The following is a 27,781-nucleotide window of genomic DNA, read 5'->3' on the forward strand; positions in this document are numbered from 1 at the left end:
ATGTTAATGCAGGAAGAACAGTGGAATCGAAGAGATGTGCCTGGAACCGGAGTTTCTTCATCTTCTTAGCTATTTCTTTGACGTTCCTGAAGGCATTCCAAGTCGCTCTCTTCCTTCTGCACAACTCAGGTGCCAGGTCATTCATCATGTTGACTTCTCGACTTAGGTACACATAACTGTTGCATTCGGAGGTGTTCATCCCATTGAGAGTGAATGGAACGTCAGGAACAAGACCGTTTCTCAAAAACATTGTCTTCATGAGATTCAGCTGTAGTCTGACCTTTCCACACTAATGGTCGAAGTCGGCCAGCATTTGTGCCACTTGGCTGATGTTTGGTGTTATTAGAACGATGTCATCAGCAAAGCGGAGGTGGTGTAGTTGCAGACCGTCTATCTTTATGTCCACTCCTTCCCATTCCAGTTGTCGCATAACATTCTCGAGGGTGGCACTGAAGAGTTTCAGTGAAATGGTATCATCCTGCTGAACCCCTCTCTTGACGTCAGTGATCAGCTTCCTGTAGAATAGTGAGATCCTGGTAGTGAATCCGCAATACAGTTCACAGAGGGTCCTGATGTATTGAGTATGAACGCCCTGTTTGGCTAGGGTTCGTTGACCACTTCAACCCAAACAGAATCAAAGGCCTTCTTTAAATCAATGAACTTTAGACAGAGCGGCATCTTGAACTCCGTGAGAAACCTCAATGAGTTTAATTATCATGTGGATATGGTCGATCATGCTGAATCCTTTTTGGAACCCGGCTTGCTCTCATGGTTGTCCTTCATCTAGTGTTCTGTCAATCCTATTCAGGATGACTCAAGTGAACAGCTTGTAGACAACAAACAACAGGCAGATCGGGCGTTAGTTGCCAATGTTGTGGATATCTCCCTTCTTGTACAGTAGTACAGTCCTGCTGGTTTTCCGCTGGGACGGAACCTTGCATTCAGACAGGTAACATGTAGAGCCGAGCCAGTGTACTGATGAGTACTGATGTCAGGTTTCAGGTATTCAATCTGACCTTGTCTGGGCCAGGTGCTGTTCGTTTTTTTACCAGTGAAATGGCATGTCGGATTTCGGAAGGGAGGATGTTGGGAACGACATATCCATCCTGCGGAATTTGGTATGTGGACAGGTGGGCATGGCTATCAAAGAGATCAAAGTAGAAGTCATGAATAATCTTCTCCATTGCCCATCTGGAAGATGTGATAGATCCATCAGGACGTCGAAGGGCAGTCATCTTGGTCTTGTAGTTGGCGAAGGACAGGTGGGCGATGCGAATGCTTTTCCCGGCTTCTGCCACATCTACCAGCACTGCTGCTCTTCTCTCTTTGAGGTCTTCCTTGATCGCTTCTCCACACTGCTTTGTGAGCTCGGACATTTGCTTGTGCTTGCCTGAGGATTGCGCCAAGCCATGTTGTCGAATAAGCTCAGGAGTTTTTGAAGACAGGTGTTTTTTTGTGGCTATCTCTCTCTTGGCATTCCTCGCACAATCATGGAGGTGCTGAACCAGTCAATCGTATTCCTCATCAATGTTGTCAATGATGGCATCTTCCCATGTTGCTGCAATAGTGCCAAAGAGCTCCCAGTCGGTGGTCATTCTAGAAGTTCTCTTCCTAAACTTTTCAGCCTTTTCTCCCTGCTCCTTGAAGTAGAATTTTTCAGGAAGAAGATGGTGGTCCAATCCTGTTTGGAATTTTGGGACAACAGCAACATCCATCAGGCAGAGCCGTCGATTGAATATGATGTGGTCAATGTCGTTGTGGAACTGTCCACCTGGGGACTCCCATGTCCAATGTTTAGATTCGGCCTTCTGGAATTGTGAGTTACCATGGATGGTCTTGGTCGACATGATGAACTCAGACAGTCTCTCACCCTGTTCGTTCCATTCTAGGCCATGGGTCCCGATGTGGCATTCTTCGGCTGATCTTCTCAGTCCTATCATGGCATTAAAATCACCAAAAATGAGCTTATAGAAGGTGCGGTCTTCTTTATAGAACTTCTCCAGTTCCATGTAGAACTTCTCAATTTCTCCTTCATCATAAATGGATGGCGGTGCATATCAAAGAAGATAGAAACTTCCACAATGACCTACATCTATTCAAGTGTAATCATCCGATTTGGGTTGTTAGGCATTCGAATGAATCAATGGTTATGGCCAAGTTCGTGTTGACAAGGACACCGACACCACCAATGCCTCTTTTGTCACATGTTCCGAGAAACAGTTCTTCTCCAGTGTCAAAAAAGGCGTGATGTGATTGATGCCTTCTTGTCTCGGTCAGACCAGTGATGTCGTACTTGATCGTTGGAGTACAAAGAGCTTAGGTTTATCACGATGCACCCATCACAGTGTTCTCAAGTCACTCCCATTCCTTTGTTTGTCTGTAACCACTTCTATGCTCTCTTCCCCAACCAATTTGTAAGGTCTCATCCTTCTAGGACACTGAACTTGTACTACAAGTTAATATTGCCTTTCTCCTCTCCTTATGTCTTTTGAATAGTTTAATGCAATGTCCTTTTTGTATAGATACAGGAAGACAATATTATGCTTTATAACTTAGGACTTAATTGGCCTTGAATATTATTTACTCCTGGGCATCTGCTTTCTCAATTTAAGCCTCAGTTGCCCTCACTTCCTAGCACCTCAAAAGCAGGGTCCCAACATGGGACTGGATGGAACCAGGGCAAGCCGGTAAGTTATGTGCTATCCTGGCATCGAGATGGGCCAGGCCAAGGTGCCATGATTCTTAACTATACAGGTTAAGAGTTTGATAATAGGCAAATGCTGTCGTGATCCAAAAGTAACGACGAGACTAGGATTCTGCTGCTTGGGATAGAAAAGCTGTCTGGCCTGAGCACTGCAGTCTGAGATCGAGATGGCCCTAGGAGAGCAATTCTATAAGCTTAAAGTATTTCTTACTGTGTCCATACAAAATGATTTATATGAAAGATGGCGGCCGCACGGGAGCCTTGTGGACAGCAGGTTTGAGCCGGGCTCGGCGGAAGCTGCGGGGACCTCATGGGAAGGGGGGCTTTGTGGGCCGTCCCCCACGCCCCACCGAGGTCTCCAGCTGCCCCCCACGAGCGGCTCTCCGGCACGGCCACGACTCCAGGGCACAGAAGCCAGTCTCTTAACTATCTAACTTTTAATAGAAATTCTTCCAGGGTCAATAAGTAAAATAGCAGAAATTCAAAACCGCGCGGACGCAATAGCGTCCGCGCGACATCATTTTATTCTTAAACCAAGTTGTAGAAAGCAAATCATTTCACAACGCTGTTTCAGCATATCTGATTGTGGGGGGTGGGTCGTAAACTCTAAACAATAATTGTGCATCTTCTATCGAAACAATCTATCTAGTCAAAGTAGATAGAGTATTAACTAGAACTCATCTGCCTCACAAGAATTGGGAGGGGTGGGAGGTGGGGGTCTATTGGGGTTCGGGGTTAAAAATAAGTATTGGTAAAGGGAAATGTGTTTGATATTTACATGACTGAGACCTAAACCCGAAAGCTCTATAACTTTTCCCACAGTGATTCAATAAATAAATAAATTTTTTTAAAAAAATGATTTATATTATGTATGCTTATATGTTGGTTTGACAAGGAGAGGAGAAACACATCCAGGGAAATCTGTTCTAGGGTGGGTTGATCTGCTAAATGAGAATCTGTCCTAGAAGCAGACTTCCCATGTGTCCTGACTAGCTTGGATGAGACTGAGCATTTCTCCCCTTCATCTGCCTTCAGTAAGAGGCAGTTTCCCTTATCTCACAGAAACCTTACTGTGGAGAGGCAGCTTCACTTATCTCACAGAAACTATACTGTAAGAGGCAGGCTAGTCTTTGAGATGAAGATTCCAAGCTCTAGCAGGCTGATCTTTGATATGCTAATCCAAGTGCTTGTAGTTTATGAGAGGTGAGGCCAAGATTACTGGCCTGTGGATGTAAAGAAACAATGTATGTTCTGCCATCTCACTGTTCTTTCTGTAACTCCTTTTGATGACATCACTGTATTGCACCCTTTAGAGGTACCATGATCTATATAAGGGAGATTTCAGGGCTCTCTGGGGGAACACGTGCGTTAGAGAACCTGGAAAAATGGGGCTGAGGACAGAAGCTGAGAGAATGGGAGAGCACGTGCTTGAGAACTCCTGAGGCCTCCATGACATACATCTCTTCCATGTAATAAACTGCTAAGACCAACCAGCTTGGCCCTCGTTTCCTTCCTTCGTCTTACCATCATCATCGACCTCCTGGAGTGGGGAAACGGCCTGAGACTACCGAACGCGGGCAGCGGGAGAGATAGGCCGCTGCCATCCCTTTGCCCGTCGTTTTTTGTGTGTTGATCTTTCGCACTTACACCATCAGTTCCTCGATGGATGCATCCAATGCCAGTGTACATGCATTGAAAGTATAGACAGTCATTTTTGACTTCTGTACTTGTACTTCTGACCTTCTTCGTTTTTTAAATTTATTTATCTATTTATTTATTTTTAAATGTTTATTAGTGAAACACCATGAGGTACAGATGTAGACTTACAAATTTTTGTGCTTGGGTTTCAGTTATACAATGATCCAGTACCCATCCCTCCACCAGTGCCCATTCTCCATCATTTATATTTTTAAAAAATTTTTGTTAGTGAAACACCATGAGGTACAGTCATAGATTTACAAATTTTTGTGCTTGGGTTTCAATTGAACAATGATCAAACACCCATCCCTCCACCAGTGCCCATTTTCCACCACCACAGGTCCCAGTATCCCTCCCAACCCCTCATTTCCCCATCCCACCCTGCCTCTGTGGCAGCATCATTTATTTTCCATTGATCACTTTGCATATAAGGAAATGTCGGTTTTCTTCTTTGTTGCTGTGTGCTGTAAGATGGAGCTGGGGGGCAAGTTGTGGGCATGACTTCCAGAATCAGAGGTTGCCTGAGAGCCGGGGCAGCCCCATTGCAGTTCGGAAAAAATGTCCTGGTACCTGTATGCCATAGTCATGCTTGTAGAAGCTTATGGTCACTGGGATTCCATCTGGAGAAGGTGGGACGGCAGCACCTACCCCATCTGGGACCTCCCAGTGATATCGGCTCTGTTTAGGGCCTGTAGCATTCTCCAGGAGCTGTGGGGCCCTCCAGCCGGTTTTCTTCTTTGTTGCTGTGTGCTATAAGATGGCACTGGGGGGCGAGTTGTGGGCGTGACTTCCGAATCAGAGGTTGCCTGGGAGCCGGGGCGGCTCTATTGCAGTTTGGAAAAAATGTCCTGGTACCCGCATGTCATAGCCATGCTTGTAGAAGCTTATGGTCACCGGGATTCCATCTGGAGAAGGTGGGATGGCAGCACCTACCCCATCTGGGACCTTCTGGTGATATCAGCTCTGTTTGGGGGCTGGAGCATTCTCCGGGAGCTGTGGGGCCCTCCAGCCAGTTTTCTTCTTTGTTGCTGTGTCTGTCCTTCTTCGTTTTGGCAGCCTAATTCAGCCTTGAGATTTTTTTCAGCCTCTCCTTCCTCATCCTGCTTAATGCTGCCATATTGGTGGCTTTTTCAGGGTCAGGGGAATGAGACCCATTGTATTTACTGGTTTTGGAATATCGAATATGCCATGGGTAGCTTGCCAGGCTCTGCCGTTCAGGTAGAGTATTCTTGGCAAACCTCCACTACCGCCACTACCTCCACTACTCAGCCGACGCCACCTCCAGGATGTTTTCTGGAACCTCTGGCCAAGACTCACGCACAGGTGAAGCACCACAAAGCTGGGAAAGTGGAACACTCTGACCTTGGACTCCAGCCTCAGCGAACCCGGGAGCAGAGATCCTCTGCCTGCTTCCAGCAGCCCGGCAAACCTCCATTATCTCCACTACCTCCACTACCCAGCTGACGCCTTGCTCCAGGACGCTTTCCAGACCCTAGGGCCGAGACTCATGCACGGGTGAAGCCCCACAGTGCTGGGAAAGCTGAGCACTCTGAACTTGGACTCCAGGCTCAGCGGACCTGGGAGCAGAGATCCTCTGCCTGCTTCCAGCAGTCCGGCTGACCTCCATTACCTCCACTACCTCCACTACCCAGCCGACGCCATCCTCCAGGACACTTTCTGGCCACATCATAAAACACTTAATACAAGATTACCGCACCATATTTGATGGGGTTCAAATATGGTTTGAGCCATGGGAACACCTGCAAGGACTATTAAAGGCCGCCATAAAAGCCTCTATCCCTCTCGGCTCAGTATACTTGGACCAATAATTTGCTTTATTTACAACCAACATTTGACCAAGTTCTCCTGATTTCAACTTTCTCTGAAACCTATGTCAAGACTCTGAAAATGCTTAGTTTGGTTCAGACAAAGCTTATGCACCCTTAATTTAATACTCCGAATATACTACCTATCCATTCATTTAATATTGAGACATGCTACTTTAAAAAGTAGTAGTTTATGTCCCAAATCAAGGCTGTCATAGACTAGCATGTGAAAGTTCTCATGGGACTGCCATTCACAACCGCACAAAGGTGACCCAAGTCAGAGGTCATTATTAATATGTTATTTAGCAACACTTAATTTCACTCTCCTCCAACCCCACCCCACCCCTATCCCTAGGGTATCCATCCTATTCATCAATACAGTGAGATTTTTCTCGTGTTAAATTTATCCCTGTCACCAGAGGACCACCCATATGTAGGGGTAAAACCCTACAAACCATCAGTATGGTGTAGATCCTGGGATTTCAGCAGGAAGTTCCAATAAAGAGGAAAAGGCTAGAATCCCTCCGTGTAGTTTGTCCTAAACTCCATGTCAGACAAAATGTTCCTTTATTTTTAAAATTTTTTTAATTTATTGAATCACCATGAGAACAGTTACAAAGCTTCAGGTTTAAGTCTCGGTCATACAATGATCAAGCACCCATCCCTCCACCAGTGCATATTTTCCACCACCAAGAACCCCAGTTTACCCCCATCCCACCCCTTCCTCTGCCTGTGAGGCAGATGATTTCCACTGAACTCTCTTTCTACTTTGATTACATTCATTTTTCGACAAAAGATGCAGCATTATTATTTGCAATTTTTCCTCTAACAATCAGATCTGCTGAAAAGGCATCATGAAATAGTTTGTTTTCTATTGCTGGTTATAAAGAGCATATGATTTTGGATTTCTGATATTTTACTAATTAAATCTGGAGAGATTAGTGCCAAAAGCCGCACAGTTCCAAGATTGGTTTGTGTGCCTCTGGGGCCATGGCTGTGCCAGAGAGCCACTCGTGGGGGGCAACTCATGGTCTTGGCAGGGAAGGAAGGACGTGCCGGTTCCACCCCCCATCCCATGAGGCCGCAGTTGCCCTGTCACCGCCGGCTCATACCTAGCTGTCAAATAGGCTCTTAGGCGGCAGTCACCAGCCACCGTGCTACGGGGAGTGGGGGCGAGAGGGGAGGGGGAGAAGGCGGAAGGGACAGGCATTCTTTCTCTCCCGGGGGGGGGGGGGGCGGGACACGGCGCCGTAGCTTACTACATAGTCCATTCACATTTCTGCCAAAAGCTGCTGGGTTCCGAATTAGGTCCGTGTCCCTCTGGGGCCATGGCTGTGCTGGAGAGCCACTCGTGGGAGGTAACTCGTGGTCTCAGCGGGGCAGGAAGCAAAAAGTTGTTCCTTTAAAGAGTGTCTAAAGGGCAAGAAATATTTTCTACCAATCTAAAAAACGGGCCCTAACCAAAAAACTGTTTTTCTATAATTATCTCTAAGGGCAATAATAATTATAATTTGGTTTGGTTTGGGTTTGTGTTTTCTCCTCTGGCTTATAAGAGTTCTGCAGAGAATTCCACTAAAAATTTTCATGGGGTGTGGGTGGGGGTGGTAGGTTTCTCTTTTTTTTTGCCTATTTTATTCTTTAATTTTTAATTTTAATGATAATGGGCTGGAGCGATAGCACAGCGGGTTCGCCTTGCACGCAGCCAACATGGCCGACCCGAGTTCGATTCCTCCGCCCCTCTCGGAGAGCCCAGCAAGCTACCGAGAGTATTCGATATGCCAGACACAGTAACAACAAAGTCTCCAATGGAGACGTTACTGGGCCCGCTCGAGCAAATCGATGATCAACGGGAGGGCCTTTACTTACTTTTACTAATGTATCTTGGTGTTAATCTATATGAGTTTATTTTGTTTGGAAATTATGAGCTTCATATATCCAGTATCTTTTCTTTTCTCAGTTTAGGGAAGTTCTTAGTCACTATTTCTTCTAGTAAGATTTTTGACTCTAACTCTGTTTCTCTTCTTCTTCTGGAACGCATGTGATGCTCCTCTTGATGTGCCTTATTATGTTCTTTAAAAGTTATTTTTCTTTAAAAAAAAAAACAACAATAACAATGAAAATTGTTTTTCAATTAATATTACCTGAGAAGAATTGCCTTCTTTATAAAATGCAAGAGCAACTATATTCCCATTTCTCTAAATCTAATAATGTATGTTATTACATTTATAAATGTTTATAACATTGGGCAGAAGCAGGCTAGACCTATGATTAAGTTCAGGGCTTATTCCTGGCTCTGTGTTTTGGAGCATTCCTAGCAGTGCTTTAGGGGACAATATGCAGTGTCAGGGATTGAATTGGGATCAACCACGTGCAAGGTAAGTGAATTAACCCCTGTACCATCTCTAGAATGGAAAATGCATATAACATTCTTAATCTTTTTATTTCTGGATAGTAATTTCTTGCACTTTTTAAAAAATGCTCGAGCGGGCCCAGTAACGTCTCCATTGGAGACTTTGTTGTTACTGTGTCTGGCATATCGAATACTCTCGGTAGCTTGTCGGGCTCTCCGAGAGGGGCGGAGGAATCGAACTCGGGTCGGCCATGTTGGCCGCTTGTAAGGCGAACGCCCTACTGCTGTGCTATCGCTCCAGCCCAAAGGTAAAGGCCCTCCCGTTGATCATCGATTTGCTCAAGCGGGCCCAGTAACGTCTCCATTGGAGACTTTTGTTGTTACTGTGTCTGGCATATCAAATACTCTCGGTAGCTTGCTGGGCTCTCCGAGAGGGGCGAAGGAATCGAACTCGGGTCGGCCATGTTGGCCGCTTGTAAGAACGCCCTACCCGCTGAGCCCGACAAGCTACCGTGACATATTCGATATGCCAAATACAGTAACAACAAGTCTCAAAATGGAGACGTTACTGGGCCCACTCGAGAAAATCGATGAACAACAGGAGGACAGTGCAGTGCAGTGCTAAGTGGGCACCCAAAGAAGTTTGCAAGAAAAGTGTAAGTGCAAGCAAGTCCATGACATTTATCGTCTCACAAAGGATTAAAGGGAACACTGTATTCCATAGAAATCTTACTCACAGACCTAGGATAAACTCATCATTAAAACATCAATGTGCTACAGAGGGAAGAAAGGTATGATTGAGGGTCTTATACCTTTAATCACTGAGAGATAACAGAGTTACAAAGCTGTTTACTGTCAGGTTTCAGTCACACAGTGTTTCAACACCCATCCTTCCACCAGTGTACTTTTCCCAACACCAGTGTATCCAGTTTCCCTCATGCCACCCTCCAGCCAGTCTGTCTCTATGAAAGGCACTTTCCCTCTCTCTCTCTCTCTCGCTCTCTCTCTCTCTCGCTCTTTCTCTCTCTCGCTCTCTCTCTCTCGCTCTCTTGCTCTCTCGCTCTCTGTCTCTCCCTCCCTCCTTCCCTCCCTCCCTCCTCTGTCTCTCCTTTCAGGCATTATGGTTTGCAATACAAATCCTGAGAGGTTATCATGTGAGTGGTGTGTATACTTTACCTACTTTCAACATTCAGTTCTTGTCCATAGTGATTATTCCCAACTATTATTGTCATATCAGTCCCTTCTCTAACCTAACTGCCTGTCACCCTACACACATATGAAGCAAGCTTCCAACCATTGACCAATCCTCTTAGCCCTTGTTTTCCCTGGCCTTGGATATTATAGCCTCATACTATTTTTTTATATCCCACAAATGAATACAGTCTGTCCTCCTGACTGATTTCACTCAGCATAATTATTTTTAAACTTTGTTTCAGGCACTGTGCTTTACAATATTAATAATGACAGGATTTCATGCATAAAGCTTCCTTCTACTCTAGCATCAGCTTCCTCCCGCCCAATGTCTAAGCCCCATTTTCTCTCCCCACCACATTACAATGGGTGGAGCCATAGCACAGCGGGTGGGGTGTTTGCCTTGCACATGGCCGATCTGGGTTCGATTCCTCCATCCCTCTCGAAGAGCCCGGCAAGCTACCAAGAGTATCTCGCCCGCACGGCAAAGCCTGGCAAGCTACCCATAATATATTCAATATGCCAAAAACAGTAATAACAAGCCTCACTGTTTGTTGTGAGACATTACTGGTGCCTGCTCGAGGTAAAATTGTGTATCATTCTTTTAAATCAGAATGATAATCAAGCTGAATAAAATACTCTTAGTGAATCATTCATTCCATTCAGCTTTCTTACCATATCCCCCCACCTCATTCACTCCTGGTCCATAGATTCTCTTGATTTTATAGAATCTCTTTTGATTAAGTGAATCTCGTGGAATTTCCTTTGTATGTAAGTCCCTTCTTTGATCTTGTTGCTTGCAACTTGCTTTCTTTGACTTTGTCATTATGATTACAATATGTCTTAGATTTTTTCCACTTGGATTCCTCTTGACTGGGACCCTTCAGACCTCTTGAATCTGGGTGAATATACTCCTCAGCTCTGGGAAAATCTTTTCAATGACTTCTTGACTACAGGTTTTTCCTCAAATTCTTCTTCCTAGTACTCAGGGACTTCGATGATTCTTCTATCATTCCTTTTGAAGTCATCACCTAGCTCTTGAGTGTATTGCTCATTTTCTTTTATTTATTGGAGGGGTGGCAATACAGCAGTGTTCAGGGCTTACTTCTTGCTCTGCAGTCACGGGTCATTCTTGGCAGTGTCTGGGGACCAAGATTAAACCCAGATCAGCCATGTGCAAGGCAAGCGCCCTAGCCACTGTTCTTTGGTTCCAGCCCCTGTGCTGCTCATTTCTTTTCAGGTTTCTTCTATATTATTTGGGTTCCTAAATATTTCCTTCATTCCATCATGAAGCTCACTGATTTTTTTCCTTGGCTGCTGTCATTCTGCTGTTGGGGTCTTCTGCTGAGTTTTTTCTTTCACCTACTGTTGCTAGTGGAGCCTGGGGAGCTACTGTTGCTACTGTTGCCTGGGGACCATGTGTGAAATGGGGAGAGAAGTGGCAGCCCTGAGAAGGAAATCTACTGCTTTTTCTCTACCCATCTCTATCACCTGGAAGATTTCAGACTCATAAAAGTCTGCTATGAGCCTCAACATGGCACATATGCGCACAGCCCGTCAGCCCCAAGAGGCAGCGTCAAACTGTGCCTGGATTGTACACAGTGCAGGAAATGGTCCCTGCCACCCAAGCTCTCATGAGCCATGTACTCAGGCTGGAGTGATGAATTGCTCTTTGCAAGAAAGAAAAATCAGTCCTAATCTTACCCAGGCTTGTGGGAGTTGTTGCCTTCCCCTCACAGAAAAGAATTTCCGGAGGAGTCATTGTGAATTATAACAAGGCTAAGTCATGTGCTCAAGGGAGAACACGGGCTTCTCCAGAGCAGAAAGCGCCAGCACACATTCCAGTGTTGAAGTATGAAAGTTCACAACTCAAAAGGGGAGATGTGGGTGGCATGTGCTCAGGCAACATGGGTGTAGACAGCATGGGTGGTGGTGGAAGCACATGCCATTTCCTCCGCCAAATCACTTTATACTTTCCCAAATTGTCCCGCCCAGTTTGTTGCTAGGATGGTTGTCAAAGGGAAGCGTTTGGAGAAGTTGATGTTTATTTGATGTCAGCATGATCTTTGTTCCAGCAGTGGAGCCTCTCATCTCAACTATCTCTCGTCTCAGGAAGCCTCCAGCACTCTCCCTGCAATTCTGCATCCACCTCAATGGCTTTCCAGGTTCCTGAGATGGGAATACTACAGTTCTGTCAGTTCTGTCACTTCTGCTTGTAGTTTTCTCATTTCTGCTCTCATTATTTCTTGTTATCATTGTTTCTTTGAGCTCATTAAGCACTTGTGTCATGCTGTCTGTTAAGTCTTTTCTGAGAGGATATAGAACTAATTTTTGGAGCTCATAGTCTTCTGGGCTATTATCTTCACTCCTTGAACTTGTTGGCTTTTATGCAGTTTCTCCTATTATCATCTGCTATTTTCTGGGGTGAATTTTCATACTTTAGTCCTGTCAGGATGATTTAACTTGGTGATTTAGCTCCTAAAGGCAGTAAGGGGTACCCCAGGATCGTTGGGTTTGGTGGAGGTATTGGTACCTTCATTGTGAAGTTAAGAGTAGAATTCTCCAACTTCAGTATACGGGCAGTAGAGGGTGAAGTCAGTCTTTTACAGACTTCTGGAAGCACTGGGCATGTCACTGGGAAGCTACTGGAAGGCACTGACACCAGGAATTCTCAGGGGCAGAGGTTGAGCTGGAGCTTCAGGCTGGGGTGCTCACATTCCTCCTGGACTCCAGGCTGACTCCCATGGGTGCCTGGTTTATTGGAATGCTCACCTGAATAAATGGCAGTTTTGGGGATAGCATGAGAGCTGGAGGCAGGCAAAGACACCCAGGACTTCTTGGGGGGAGGGGGGGTTGTCTCTCACTTATTTTTTGTTGTTGTTTGGGGCGACATCTGGTGGTGCTTCCACTGCAAAGTCGCTCTGGCTCTGCCCTTATTTAATTTTAAGCAGTATGTAGCTGAATAGCCTGCAAAGGGAAGATAGAAAGGTACACATTCAGGGGCCAGGTAGATAGTACAGCAGGTAGGATGTTTGTCTTGTACATGGCTGACCTGGGTTCAATCCCTGGCACTACATATGTCCCCTGAGCATAACCATGAGTGACCCCTGAGAGCAGAGTCAGGTGTGTCCACCATACAAACAAGCAAATAAAAAACTCCCAAACACACTCAGAGGAACAAGGAAAAATCGAATTTATTTAGCACCAGTGTGAACCCAGTGGAGTTGCCTCCAAAGACTGAGCCCAGGGTTCAGGATATATTTATACAGGGTTTATTCCCCCAGTAGGAGGGTTTCTTTACACTGGAAACTCAGGATAAAGCTGGAAGTAGGTTTAGATTACATAGGACAGGTGATACAGAAGATAAAACTTCAGCGTGTTATCATGATGAAAAAAAGTAGGAATGGGAATTAGGCTTCCCCTGACAGGTTGTTTTACAGAGGTGAACAAAAGTGGGAATGGGAAATGGGCTTCCCTGCACAGGAATCAGACTTATGTTTACAAAATGAGAACAGGAATCAGGCTCCTTTACAAATATGGCCTCCATCCATACTAGTACTACTACACTAGTCAAGAACTTAACGAAGGTGGCTGGCAGCCTATCCTCTTACAGAGACTACATTTCCATCTAGCTCCTCTTCCTGGTTTTAGATTCAAGAAATGTTTAGCTCTTCAGTTAGGTCTGTGCCCCTTTCATCAACAGATACCTGCTACCCAGAGCTGTGCTGTTCTCCAGGGGAAAGCGCCTCAATTTTCCACACCTGGATTAAGAAACACCCCTCTTTGATTAAGTTCCCAGAGACGGGGCCACATGCAGAGGGAGTAAGTCCTTAAGTGCGAGTGTAACTGACCCATGTAGAACTTGAGGCCTTGGTCCCTGCCCGGTATTACCTGTGTGACTGTGTTGTAGACTTTCCTACGCTTTCTGATAATTTCTGTCCTTTTCTTCTGGGTATGCTATTCCTCAAACTCCCTATTCTTTTTCAAAATCAGGAAATCCAGAAAAAATACTAATTTTTGTTTTTATTTTGGGTCCTACATGTCAGTGTTCAGGGCTTACTCCAGGCTCCTGGTTCTCTGCTCAGGAGTCACTCCTGGTGGGGCTTGGGAGACCATACAGTGCTGGGACTTGAACCTGAGTCAGCTGTGTGTAAGGCAGGCACTTTACCAGATTCCAGTTCTGCTGACTATAGGGTAGAGTTGTTTCCACTGGAAACTGTCTTGTTTCTTCACACTCTACAAATGAGTGAGGCATCTGCTGTTTTTTTTTTTCAACTCACTTCAGTTAGCATGACTTCTTCCGACTGCATTCAAGTTATAGTGAATAGCAAGATTTTATCTTATCTCAAAGCTGAATACTATTCTGTTGTATATAGATAGATATAGATATAGATAAAGATATAGATATAGATATAGAAATATATCACTATTTCTTTATCCACTCATATGCTGTGGACATTGCGCTGCTTCCAGTTACTGGCTATTGTAAATAATGCTCGATGCTCTTTGGCTGTGCCTGTGGGAAAGAGAATCCTGAATCTCCAGAATCCTGCTAATCCACCATCTTACCCCACCCCTTCTTCTGAACATAACATAATTTTTTCCCCCTCTGGTGAATTTTTCAGAAATTACATGAACAAAAACCTTAGAGTGTCTTAAGTTTCTTTTGGATTTTGTTGTTAAAACCAACTATGAAAGCTATAAACGGGGGTTATGGTACTGCCAACAGGTCAATCTGTACCTGTGGGGCAAGTGCATCAGCAGCCTGATGGTGCCTTCAGACTTCCTAATACCCCAAAATTGCCATTGTGCCTTTGGCCAGACACCAACAACTTGGGGCCAAGTTTACCAAGAAATTAAAATGACAAAAGTTAGGTATGTGGGAGACACACCCACAATCACCTCCAGTTCAGCTATACAAGCTCGCTTATTGGCCTTATTTCAAAGATCCATTAAGTCTCGAAATAGATTAAAAACTGAAAGATTAAAAACCGCAGTTAGGGCAAACCACAGTTAGGACCAGCGGCAGTGCCGGTGTGAGGCTCTGCAAAGGTGAGCGGGCACGCCCTGCTGGGCATAAGCCAACAGTTTATTTCTCTGGAAAAGACGGAAACAAGGGCATGATCCAGAGACATGCAAAAGAATCTCCGAACCGAGCAGCTTGCTGAAGAGATACCTCTGGACTTTAAGCCAGGCCAACTTCACGGGAGTGCCTCAGATGTTGGTAGGCGTCATCACTCCACCTGCCACCTAAAAAACCCCAGCCGCTGTCAACTTCCAGAATCCAACGAGAAGTGCAGGTACGTGGGTTCAGTGGCGGCAAACTCCAGGTCTCAAGGGATAGGGGATGGGCCTGTCTCTTTCATCCCGCATTTCCATGGAACCCTGGAGGTCAGACACACAAACTGCCTCTGGCTGCTGCTAAAGCTCCTTAACGGCCATGATCCAGAGACACACAAAAGAATCTCCGAACCGAGCAGCTCACTGCAGAGATTTCTTCAGCCCCTAATTATCTAAAATTTTAGAATTCCAGGAGCACATGATCACTCTCATGGCCACACGACATCTTATGCTATTCATAACAAGCAACAAGAATAGTATGGGAGGGGAGAAAAAATAGTATGGGGGAGACTGTCTACTATAGAGGCAGGGGGAGGGGTGAGATGGGAGAGATACTTGGGTTCTTGATGGTGGAAGATGTGCACTGGTGGAGGGTTAGGTGATCGATCATGTAAGACTGAAACTCAAACAGGAAAGCTTTGTAACTATCTCATGGTGATTTAAAAAATTAAAAATTAAAATAAAATTAACATTCTGAATTGAAAAAAAGGAATGTGGAGTTCATGCCCAATTCAATCAGCTTAATCAATGGCTGAATAAATAGCAGTACTTCTACATTAAAAAATGAATTAATAAAAGCTAAAGATAAAAATATAGGCTACTATAACTATGTTAATGTCACAATTTTCAAATTTACAGTATTTGATCTTATTTTAAAGCATACAATAAATATTTTGGTTAAGTTTCAATTATTTTAAGAATCCTTAATATGGTGTACATATAAGGTTTCTTATTCAACAAATTCTGAGTACCTATCATGGAATACACATTGTTCTAGTCACTCAGATGTACCCACAAACAAAAATATGTCTTTATAAAGTTTATATCCCAGTGAGGAAAGACAAAACTAAACATACTAAATTTTTAACTTTGGGAAGATGAAGAACAAAGGTGAATCCCCAGGACTAGAGATGCTCTTCTCTTCTTTTTATAGTAACAGACTTAGAAAATCATTTTGGTTTGGTCACAGAACCCTTTTCCCAAATATCCTGAGAAGAGAATAGTTTTTCCTCAAAAGTAGGTGTGAACACACTCTAGTATGCCAAAAACTGACTCATGGTCTGCCAGCCGTGTGCAAGGTAAAAGTCCTACCTGCTATACTATTGCTCCTGCCTAAGGTTATCTCTTATTGTAAGTTTCAATAAGAAAAAAGGGTGCATGGGCCCGTTCAGGCATGGGACTCTAGTATGCAGTGGCCAAGAGCTGCCTCCCCAGGCTGGTCCATGGACTAAGGACCAGTGGATGGAGAAACAGGACCAAGGCTCCGGGCTGGTCGGTAGTCAGTTTATTTCTCTCTTCTCCCTAGCATAGTCTGCTATCTCCCTTTACAGCGCAATCGTAGTCATCATTTTGGTCATAGTCCCAGTCATCAGAGTTCCATCATCCTAGTCTCTTCATAGACCTCAAAGTCCTCTCCTCTGTTAAATCTTCTTTCTCATCTCATTGTAGTCTCATAGTACTCTACTAACCAGTCATTATTGTCATCTGCTTCTCCTTCTAGTCCCAAACTCTCAGTTCTCCTCTTCGTCTTCAAAGTCTTGTCATTGACCTTCCTATCCTCAACATCTAGTCCTCAGCATCTAATCTTCAGTATCTAGTCCCCAACATTATCATCTCATCCTCAGTATCCAGTCCTCAGCATCTAGTCCTGACTTTCTCATTCCCAACATCTAGTCTTCAACGTCTTCAAAACATCTCCTTACCAACATCTTGTCTTCACTTTCTCCTTCCCAGAGTATAGTCCCCTATTTTTTTATTTTTTATTAATATTTTTTATTAATTTTTTTTAATTTTTAGTGAAACACCATGAGGTACAGTTGTAGATTTACAATTTTTTGAGCTTGGGTTTCGATAATACAATGATCAAATACCCATCCCTCCACCAGTGCCCATTTTCCACCACCATGGATAATATCGCTCCCACCCCCATCCCTCCCATCTCACCCTGCCTCTGTGGCAGGGAAATCCCTTGTGTTCTCTCTCTCCTTTTGAGTGTTGTGGTCTGCAAAAGAGGCTTTGAGTGGCAAACATGTTCAGTCCATAGTCTACTTTCAACACGCATCTCCCCTCCTGGGAGGATCCTCCAAACACCCTTTATTTGGTGCTCCCTTCTCTATCTGAGCTGCCCTTTCCCCTAGAATGCCTGGCTGGCCTCTGAGCTATGGAGTAATCCTCCTGGTGTTGATCTCAGCTATTCTTGGGTATTAATCTCATATTTTGTTTCTTTATATTCCCCAGATGAATGCAATATTTCTATGCCTATCCCTCTCTTTCTGACTCATTTCGCTTAGCATGATACTTTCCATGTTGTACCACTTGTATATAAATTTCATGACTTCATCTTTTCTAAGAGCTACATAATACTCCATTGTGTAGATGTACTAAAGTTTCTTTAACCAGTCATCTGTTCTTGAGCATTCAGGTTTCTTCCAGTTTCTGGCTATTGTAAAGAGTGCTGCAATGAACAAACAAGTGCAGATATCACTTCGACTATACATTTTTGCCTCTCTGGGATATATTCCCAGGAGTGGTATTGCTGGGTCAAATGGGAGCTCAGTTTCTAATTTTTTGAGAATCACCCATACTGTTTTCCAGAAAGGCTGAACCAGTCGACATTCCCACCAACAGTGAAGGAATGTCCCTTTCTCGCCACATCCACACCAGCATCGGTTGCTTTTGTTCTTTTGGATGTGGGCCAGTCTCTGAGGTGTGAGATAGTATCTCATTGTGGTTTTGATCTGCATCTTCCTGATAATTAATGATGTAGAACATTTTCTCATGTGCTTTTTTGCCATTTGGATTTCTTCTTTGAGAAAGTTTCTGTTCATTTTATTGCCCCATTTTTGGATGGGGTTGGATGTTTTCTTCTTGTGGAGTTCAACCAGTATTTTGTATATCCTTGATATCAACCCCTTGTCAGATGTGTGTTCGGCGAATATCCTTTCCCATTCTGTAGACTGTCTTTGTATTTTGGTCACTGTTTCTTTGGAGGTGCAGAAGTTTCGCAGTTTAAGATAGTCCATTTTATCTATCTCTGTTTTCACTTGCTCGGCCAGTGGCGTGGCATCTTTGAAGATACTATTAGCTTCAATGTCATGGAGAGTTTTGCCAACTTTGTCTTCAATGTACCTTATGGTTTCTGGTCTGATGTTGAGGTCCTTAATCCATTTTGATCTTACTTTTGTACATGGTGTTAGGCAGAGTTCTGAGCCCACTTTTTTGCATGTAGCCATCCAGTGATGCCAGCACAATTTGTTAAAGAGACTTTCCTTACTCCACTTCACATTACTTGCACCTTTATCAAAGATTAGATGATCATATGATTGAGGGGAGATGTCAGTGTATTCAACCCTGTTCCATTGGTCTGCAGTTCTGCCTTTGTTCCAGTACCATGCTGTTTTAATTATTACTGCTTTGTAGTACAGTTTGAAGTTAGGGAGGTGGATTCCTCCCATTTTCTTTTTCCCAAGAATTGCTTTAGCTATTCGTGGGGGCTTATTGTTCCATATAAATTTCAGGAGTGTTTGCTCCATTTCTTTGAAGAATGTCATGGGTATCCTTATAGGGATTGCATTGAATTTATACAATGCTTTCGGTAGTATTGCCATTTTGACAATGTTAAGTCTCCCGACCCATGAGCAGGGGATATCTTTCCATTTCCTCATGTCCTCTTTTATTTCCTGAAGTAGCGTTTTGTAGTTTTCTTTGTACAGGTCCTTTACTTCCTTAGTTAAACTGATTCCTAGGTACTTGATTTTCTGGGGCACAATTGTGAACTGGATTGTTTTTTTCATGTTGCTTTCTTCTTTCTCACTGTTTGCATATAGGAAAGCCATGGACTTTTGGGTATTGATTTTATAACCTGCAACTTTACTATACGAGTCTATTGTTTCTAGGAGTTTTTTGGTGGAGGTTATTGGGTTCTCTAAGTAGAGTATCATATCATCTGCGAATAGTAAGAGCTTGATTTCTTCCTTTCCTACCTGAATGCCCTTAATATCTTTTTCTTGCCTAATCGCTATTGCAAGTACTTCCAGTACTATATTGAACAGCAGTGGAGAGTGGGCATCCCTGTCTCGTCCCTGATCTTAGAGGGAAGGCTCTCAGTTTTTCCCCATTGAGGATGATGCTTGCTGTAGGCTTGTGGTAGATGGCTTTAATTATGTTGAGGAAGGTCCCCTCTATACCCATTTTGGCTAGGGTTTTCATCATAAAGGGGTGCTGGATCTTGTCAAATGCTTTCTCTGCATCTATTGATAAGATCATATGCTTTTTATCTTTTCTTTTGTTGATATGATGGATTATGTTGATTGATTTCCGAATGTTAAACCATCCTTGCATCCCTGGGATGAATCCTACTTGGTCATGGTGTATGATCTTTTTGATGAGTAGTTGGATTCTATTTGCTAGTAGTTTGTTGAGGATCTTTGCATCTGTGTTCATCAGGGATATCGGCCTGTAATTCTCTTTCTTTGTGGTATCTCTATCTGCTTTTGGTATCAGTGTGATATTTGCTTCATAGAAACTGTTTGGAAGTGTTTTTGATATTTCAATTTCGTGGAAAAGTTTAAAAAGGATTGGGAGTAAGTCCTCTTTAAAGATTTGGAAGAATTCACTAGTGAATCCATCTGGGCCAGGACTTTTGTGCTTGGGGAGACTTTTTATTACCATTTCAATTTCCTTGATGGTGATAGGTCTGTTCAGGTATTCCAGGTCTTCTTGGTTCAGCCTTGGGAGTCTGTAGGAGTCTAGGAATTTATCCATTTCCTCAAGATTTTGATGTTCCGTGGCATAAAGCTTCTCAAAGTACTCCCTGAGGATCCTTTGAATTTCTGTAGTTTCTGTTGTAATGACCCCCTTTTCATTTCTGATTCGGTTTATGAGGGTTTTCTCTCTCCCTTTCTTTGTGAGTTTTGCTAAAGGCTTATCAATCTTGTTAATTTTCTTGAAGAACCAGCTCTTGGTTTCACTGATTTTTCGGATTGTTTTTTGGGTTTCCATCTTGTTAATCTCTGCTCTGAGTTTTATTATTTCCTTTCTCCTGTTCGGGTTGTGCTCCTTTTCTTCGTCCTTCTCCAAGCTCTTAAGCTGTGAGGTTAGTTTATTTATGTGGGCTTGCTCCTCCTTCCTGAGGAATGCTTGTAGAGCTATAAACTTTCCTCTTAACACAGCTTTTGCTGTGTCCCATAAGTTTTGGTAACTCGTGTTCTCATTTTCATTCTTTTCTAGGAATCTTTTGATTTCCTCTTTGATTTCTTTTCTAAGCCACTCGTTGTTCAATAGAGCACTGTTTAATTTCCAGGTGTTTGATTTAGTTTTCTGTTTTTGTGTGTGATTTACTTCTAATTTCAGCGCATTATGGTCTGAGAAGATTGTTGATACAATCTCTATCTTCTTAATTTTATGTAGGCATGTTTTGTGGCTCAGCATGTGGTCTATCTTGGAGAATGTTCCATGTATGCTTGAGAAGAATTTGTATTCAGCTTTTTGAGGATGAAGTGTCCTGTATATATCTACTATGTCCCTTTCTTCCATTGTTTTCCTCAGATGAAGTATGTCCTTGCTAAGTTTGAGTCTGGTTGATCTATCAACAGGTGACAAAGCGGTGTTGAAGTCTCCCACTAGTATTGTGTTGCTATTGATGTCTTTTTCCAAATCTATGAGTAGTTGTTTTAAGTACTTTGCTGGTCTCTCATTAGGTGCATATACATTTATTATTGTAAGTTCTTCCTGTTGTACAGATCCTTTGATCAATAAGAAATGGCCTTCACTGTCTCTTATGACATCCTTCACTCTGAAATTTATGTGGTCTGATATAAGGATGGCTACCCCAGCTTTTTATGGGAGCTGTTTGCCTGTAGGATTGTTTTCCAGCCTTTGACTCTGAGTCTGTGTTTGCTTTGACTATTGAGATGTGTTTCTTGCAGGCAGCAGAATGTTGGGTTCAATTTTCTAATCCATCCTGCCACTCTATGTCTTTTAATTGGTGCGTTTAGCCCATTGTATAGTCCCCTATTAAACCTTACAGCATAGTTATATAGAAATCATGAAGGGTGGGGATACAAATGTGGGGTTGAACATTACCATAACAACAAAGAGAGTTTATGTAAAGCCACTCCTTCAGGAGATTAACTCAAGGACAAAATCTCATTTAAAGAGATTACTCTAGATTAGTAGAAGGCCTACTTAAGGGCAGGATTCCATCCAGGGTATATTGCTTTCTCCTTTCCTCAGTTATAATCCATTTAAACAGTCATAGTAAATTTGCTTCTCATATTATTTCTAGCACTTCTTATAATATTTCTAGCAATGAATTTTGTATGAACACAGTAAGAGATATATTAAGCTTAAAGGTTGGCTCTTCCTGGGGACATCTCACTCTATATCCCAGACCACAGTCTTCAGGCCAGGTTAGTCTTTCCTAACCCCAGAAGTGCCCTTATTCAGTTATTTCTTTTTGGGTCATGACAGAGTTTGTCCATGACCGTGCTCTTCACTTAAAGTATTATGGTGCTTGGCCTGGTCCATTTTGATGCAAGAGTAGCTCACAGCTTGCCCTGGGTCCATCCAGTCCCTCATCAGGACCCTGCTCTTGGAGTGCTAGGAACTTGGGGCAACTGAGGCTTAACTCAAGTAAATATGCCCAGGAGTAAATATTATTTTGGAGTCAATTAACTCCCATGTTACATAGCATAGAATCAACTGTCTTCCTGTGTCTATACAAAAATGACATTGTTAAATAAACCATGCAAATGACATAAAGAAAAGAGAAAAGCAATATAGGATTATTAATACTTGATGGAATTGGGTGGTCTCGGTTGCGCGTTTGGGGGAGTGGCTCAATAAACCTTAAGATCCCTGCAGAAGGAGCAAGGACAACCCAATGTTATCTAACACTTATCACATCCCACCTCTAATCTTAAAGAGATTCAAAAGGTTTTCAAGTTAATAGCCTTTGGGGGTATGGTGCCGCCAGCAGGTCAATCTGTACCTGTGAGGCGAGTGCATCAGCAGCCTGATGGTGCCTTCAGACTTCCAGATACCCCAAAATTGCTGCTGTGCCTTTGGCCAGACCCCAAAAACTTGGGGCAAAGTTTACCAAGAAAGTAAACAGCCAAAAGTTAGGTATGTGGGAAACATATATATATATTTGTTATATAATTGGAGGCAAGGCCTCTCTGGTTCCTGATTGAACTGCTTAATGGCCATGATCCCAGAAACTCAGAAACGAATCTTGGAAACCAGCGGCTTTAGGTAGAAATGCGTCCGGTCCCTGCAGTAGGTTACCAGTACTGGGCCAACCCAGGTGGGAATAGGTTTCGTGCCTTGGCCTGTTCCCCCTGGCGGCCCAGTGGCCGCCATCCTTCAGAGGCCACTGGATAGTCAGGTTTGGGCCCCCGGTGATGAGACACACAGGGCCTCATGGGATGGGGGTGGAGCCGGGCTTTTCCTCCCCACCCCAACGAGACCCCAAGTCATCATCCACGAACAACCTCTCTGGCTCCTGATCAAGCTGCTTAATGGCCATGATCCCAGAGACTCAGAAACAAATCTCAAAACCCAGTGGCTTTGGGCAGAAATGTGTCTGGACCCCACAGTACGTTACTGTCGCCGGGCCACCCCAGGGAAGAAAGGGTGTTGTCACTCCACCTGCTCCCTCTTGGAGGCTCGGTGGCCATCATCCTTCAGAGGCCATTGGACAGTCAGGCTTGGGCCCACAGCGACGAAACTTGTTGGGCCTCACGGGATGGGGGGGGGAGGGCTGAGCCTGTCCTCCCCTCCCCAACAAGACACCAAGTCATCGCTCACAAATGGCCTCTCTGGCTCCTGATCAAGCTGCTTAATGGTCTTGATCCCAGAGACTCAGGATCAAATCTCGAAACCCAGCGACTTTTGGCAGAAATGTGTCCGGACCCTGCAGTAGGTAACTGTCGCCGGGCCACCCCAGGGGGGAAAGGGTGCTGTCCCTCTGCCTGTTTCCCCCTGGCGGCTCAGTGGCCGCCATCTTCCAGAGGCCATTGGACAGTCAAGCTTGGGCCCGCAGTGACGAAACTTGTTGGGCTTCACGGGATGGGGTGGAGCCGGGCCTGTCCTCCCCACCCCAACAAGACCACAAATCATTGCCCACGAACGGCCTCTCTGGCTCCTGATCAAGCAGCTCAACAGCCATGATCTCATAGACTCAGGAGCAAATCTCGAAACCCCGTGGCTTTTGGCAGAAATCCCTCCAGATTTAAGTGTTAAAATCTCGGAATTTCAAAATCACATGGCCCTACTGCAGCCACACGACATCATATGTTATTCATAACCAGCAATAGAACACAAATTGTCTATTGTTGCCTTTTCAGCATATCTGAGTGTTGGGGTAAAATCTCATAATAATGGTGGGTCTGGAGTCGAAATATTGAATGTGATCAAAGTAGAGAGAGAGTAATGTGGAAATCATCTGCCCCACAGGTGGGAGGAGGGTGTGGGATGGGGGTACACTAGGGTTTTTGGTGGTGGCGAATGGGCACTGGTGAAGGTATGGGTGTTTCATTGTATGACCGAGACTTACACCCAAAAGCTTTGTAACTGCTCTCACGGTGATTCAATAAATAATATTATAAAAAATGAAAAAAAAAGTAAGGTGGAGTTCATGCACGATTTAATCAGGTAATCAGTGGCTGAATAAATAGCAGTACTCCTACAAAATAAAATAAAATAAAATAAAATAGCCTGTGTTGTTTAAGCCACTACCATCTCTCATGTTGATTACTAACATAATCTGTTCTGTTTTCATCTTTTTCCCAGTTTTAAAATCTGTTCTCAATGTAGCAGACAGAACAATCCTTTCCTTGGATAAGGGCAAGAGTTTGAACCACAAACAGCTGCTTTTGTCTAATCCCAACCCTGTGCTTGGAAATTGCTCCTGGAGCTGCTCAGGTGGTGCTCCTGGTAGTGCCTGGGATTGAACCTGGACCTCCTGCATGCAAAACATACACTCAGCCTATTGAGCCATCTGTCTCGTTCTAAAAAATTCTATGTAAAAACATGAGTCAAATCATGGCTTTTCTTCTTTGTTGTTGGTTTTGGGGTCCACATCTGGTACTCAGGGCTTACTCCTAGCTCTGCACTCAGGATCACTGACTCCTGGCAGGCTTAGGGGACCATATGTGGTGCCAGAAATCAAACTAGGGTCAGCAACATACAAGGCATACAACATACAAGACAAGGCAAACGTCTTGCCAACTGTACTCTCTCCAGGAGATGATGGCTTTTCTTTGCTCAAAAATATAATTTCACATCTTATTCAGAGTAAAAGCCAAAAATTCTTATAAAGACCTATGTAATGTACATAATGGACTATATATGATCTGCCCACTCAAACTCCATACTGTTAAGTGTCACCTTTTTTCCATTCTTCCCTTTTGCTCACAGTCCTCCACACTTGTCTCCTTGCTGCTTCCTGAATATACTAGGAATACCTATGGGTCTTTGTATTTCCTGTTTCTTCTACCAGGAATATTCTCCCTCAGGGAGTCACAGGCTTATTTACAACCCTCAGGTCTTCATTTAAATGTCTTTTCAGTGAATTTTGTAATATTTCAACCACTTTCAAACTCCCTAATACTCTTTTCTATTTTATTTTTCCTTTACAATTGTCATTAACATACTATGTTTTAATTTTTTATTGTCTATTTATCTCACTAAAATATAAGTTCTAGAAGAACAGAGGTTTTATTCTGCTGCTCACTGTTATATTCCAATATCTAAAACTATACTTTACTTTTAGCACTCAATAGTTTCTTAGTGAATTTTAAATGTTTCAGGAAATTAGTGGTATAGTAACTTTCCTGCAACTAAAACCTGTCAATTTTATAAATACATAAAAACTGTCTCATAAATTGTGAAACATGACTAAAATAATAATCTAAAAACTATAAAAATACAATTTCTAACATGATAAACTATTGAAATGACCTTACAAAATCAACATAAATTATTTTTTAATCCAAAATATTTTAATAGTAAATTTCAATAATGTGTTCACAGAATTTAGTGGTTACCTTTAAGAATTTGAAAACTTAGCCAAAGTAGTTTTCAAGAGTACAAGAAAATGTAAAAAGAAATCATCTATTTAAGTACTGCTACATGTTCAGGTAGCCTTTTTTCACATTTAGACAAAAATTAAAGATATAAAGAAATTTGGGGGGCCAGAGCAATACTGCAATGGATAGAACATTTGCCTGGCACATGGCAGAACCAGGTTTGATCCCTAGCATCCCAATATGGTCCCTTGAGCTCCATCAGGAGTAATTCCTAAGTGCAGAACCAGAAATAACCCTGAGCATCACTAGATGTGGCCCAAAAAACAAAAATTGCTTATGCAAATATAAAAAGCAGCAATTTCAAAAGTTTGGTTTTGTCGAAAAGAAAAATGTTTTCAAAATTACAAATTTTGTATTATGATAGCATTTAATCATATTGATTTTCTGAAATTAAGCAAACAGCTTTTCAGCTTCCTTCATTTTTTTTTTCCTATCCATTTTAGAAATTACAGCCCAACGGTCCTCCTGCATTTTCCTCATAGTTCCAAACTTCAAAGTAGATCCAGGGGTTGTCAGAGATGAAGAGTTCTGAACGCAAAATAAAATAACATATTTAATTATCAAAATTAAGTCTAGCTTTTTGAAATCTGTTTTCTTAAGTATAATTTAGCCCACCTCCCACAGCCGCCACCATGTTGACTCACCAACATGGCCCTGCCCAACCATTCCGGAATGACTCTCCAAGGAGATCCAAACTAAACAGCCAAAATTCATGGACACACTGGTCCCACCAGGGTGAGAATTCCAGAGTGCCTCAGGAGGTGTGTAGGTCAAGTCCCCACCCTGCAGAAGCCCCAGGAGCTCTGTCCACAAACCACCCCTGCAGTCACTCCAATGGCTCAATTCCACCACTTCACTGATACTCTCTACAAAGACACCAAAGCTTGAAAAATTTTAGGTACTCCTAGTGTTCAGGATGAGAATTTTGGGGTGTTTTCAACTCACTGACCCAGATCATAGATCATATGATCACCTAAAGTGTCTGGACCACGCAGCTGCATTCTTACAGTAGGAGCACACCAAATTTCATGAGAAAGTAGCATAGAAGCCAATTAATCTCAACAAACAAAAACAGTAACACTGAAGGCCCAATTAGCAACAAACATCTTAAACAAGGACTTAACAATTATGTGGTGAGATGTAACAATTTCCACATATTTTCTTTTTCTGAAGTATTTCTGATCATTCCTTTAGTCATTTAGACGCAACAAACAATATGAAACAAATGATTGTGTTCCTGCTAAGGAGAGTTTGGTAAGTGGGGACAGTGGTAGAGGGAAGGTCACTTTGGTAGTGGGATTGGGGTTGGAACACTGAAAGCCTGTAACAAGTGTATTATAAACAACTTTATAAACCACGATGTTTAAAGTATCTTATTTACAATAAATAAAATATAATTTAAAAGCTACCTTTTTTGGTGTTTTGACACAAAGATAAGAAGTTGGTGGATTATTACTCTTGTATAGTTTTTTCAATGTTTCTTCCTCTGATACCATAGTCTTAAAGAAATATACAAAAATACAAGTTAGGGGACAACATTAATATATTATTAAATATATTATCAAAATTTTGTTTACATAGCACACATAAGAAAGACAAGGATGAATCAAGGGAAGAGGATTAAAGGAAATAAGAGAAAGGAAAGTGGAGGCAGAAGTAATAACAAAAAGAGAGAAAAGGTAGACTAAATAAGATAACAAATTAAATCCCAAATTTGCCAAACAAAACAAGCATGAAGAGTATTTTTTCTATTGACAATATTTCAGTTTCAACTTTCTACTATTTTCCTATCTATGTACTCAACTTTGCTTAGCCCTAACATTAAGCATTTATTATCCTATAGAAATTATTGGGCTAATGGTCGATTTATGAGTATTATATTTCTCCCTAGTGTTATGATACACATATAGTATTTTTTATGTCAAACTATTTTAGGCACTTGTACATTTTAATGAGTTTTAAATCTCACAATAGCTTTATTAACTAAGGAAGGATAACCCCTGGCAGTGCTTGAGAACTGCCCTTAGTAGGGCTTGGGAGACTATGTGGTGGGAAATTGAACGGGATTGCCCACTTGCTAAGCAAGAGCCTTAAACCCTGCACTATTTCTCTAGTCTCCAATTATCTTCATTTTAATGATAAAAAAACAAATTCTACAAATACTAAGTAATTTGCCCATCATTGCACACTAGAGTAAGAGCAGGAGGCAATTCTCAAAATCATTAGTAGGTGAATTATAAAAACCCATTATCTTAGATATGGTAAAGGTAAAGGTAAAGGCCCTCCCGTTGATCGTCGATTTGCTTGAGTGGGCCCAGTAACGTCTCCATTGGAGACTTTGTTGTTACTGTGTCTGGCATATCGAATACTCTCGGTAGCTTGCCGGGCTCTCCGAGAGGGGCGGAGGAATCGAACTCGGGTCGGCTATGTTAGCCACTTGTAAGGCGAACGCCCTACCCGCTGTGCTAAAAAAGCAGTATTTCAAAGTATCTTTTCATATTCAATAAAGTCACTGTATTAGATTTTCAAAAATTTCAAAAATGAAAATATTTGAATATTATAAATTCTATAATTTAAAAGT

The 27,781-nt window shown here is 42.8% G+C and overlaps 1 protein-coding gene across 1 annotated transcript in view; it reads right to left on the minus strand.

The window, feature by feature from the left end:
- Nucleotides 1–27,781, minus strand: part of SYCP1 (synaptonemal complex protein 1) — a 152,338-nt gene that overhangs the window by 26,402 nt on the left and 98,155 nt on the right. Inside the window, exons 30-31 of the mRNA XM_056139140.1 lie at nucleotides 26,610–26,699; nucleotides 25,546–25,728 (exon numbers count right to left, since the gene is read on the minus strand). Coding sequence (XP_055995115.1) covers nucleotides 25,591–25,728; nucleotides 26,610–26,699 — 228 coding nt within the window. The 3' untranslated portion in view covers nucleotides 25,546–25,590. The remainder of the gene's footprint in view (nucleotides 1–25,545; nucleotides 25,729–26,609; nucleotides 26,700–27,781) is intronic.

This window comes from Sorex fumeus, unplaced genomic scaffold, assembly GCF_029834395.1.
Source record: "Sorex fumeus unplaced genomic scaffold, SorFum_2.1 ptg000131l, whole genome shotgun sequence".
NCBI classification, from domain to species: Eukaryota; Metazoa; Chordata; class Mammalia; order Eulipotyphla; family Soricidae; genus Sorex; species Sorex fumeus.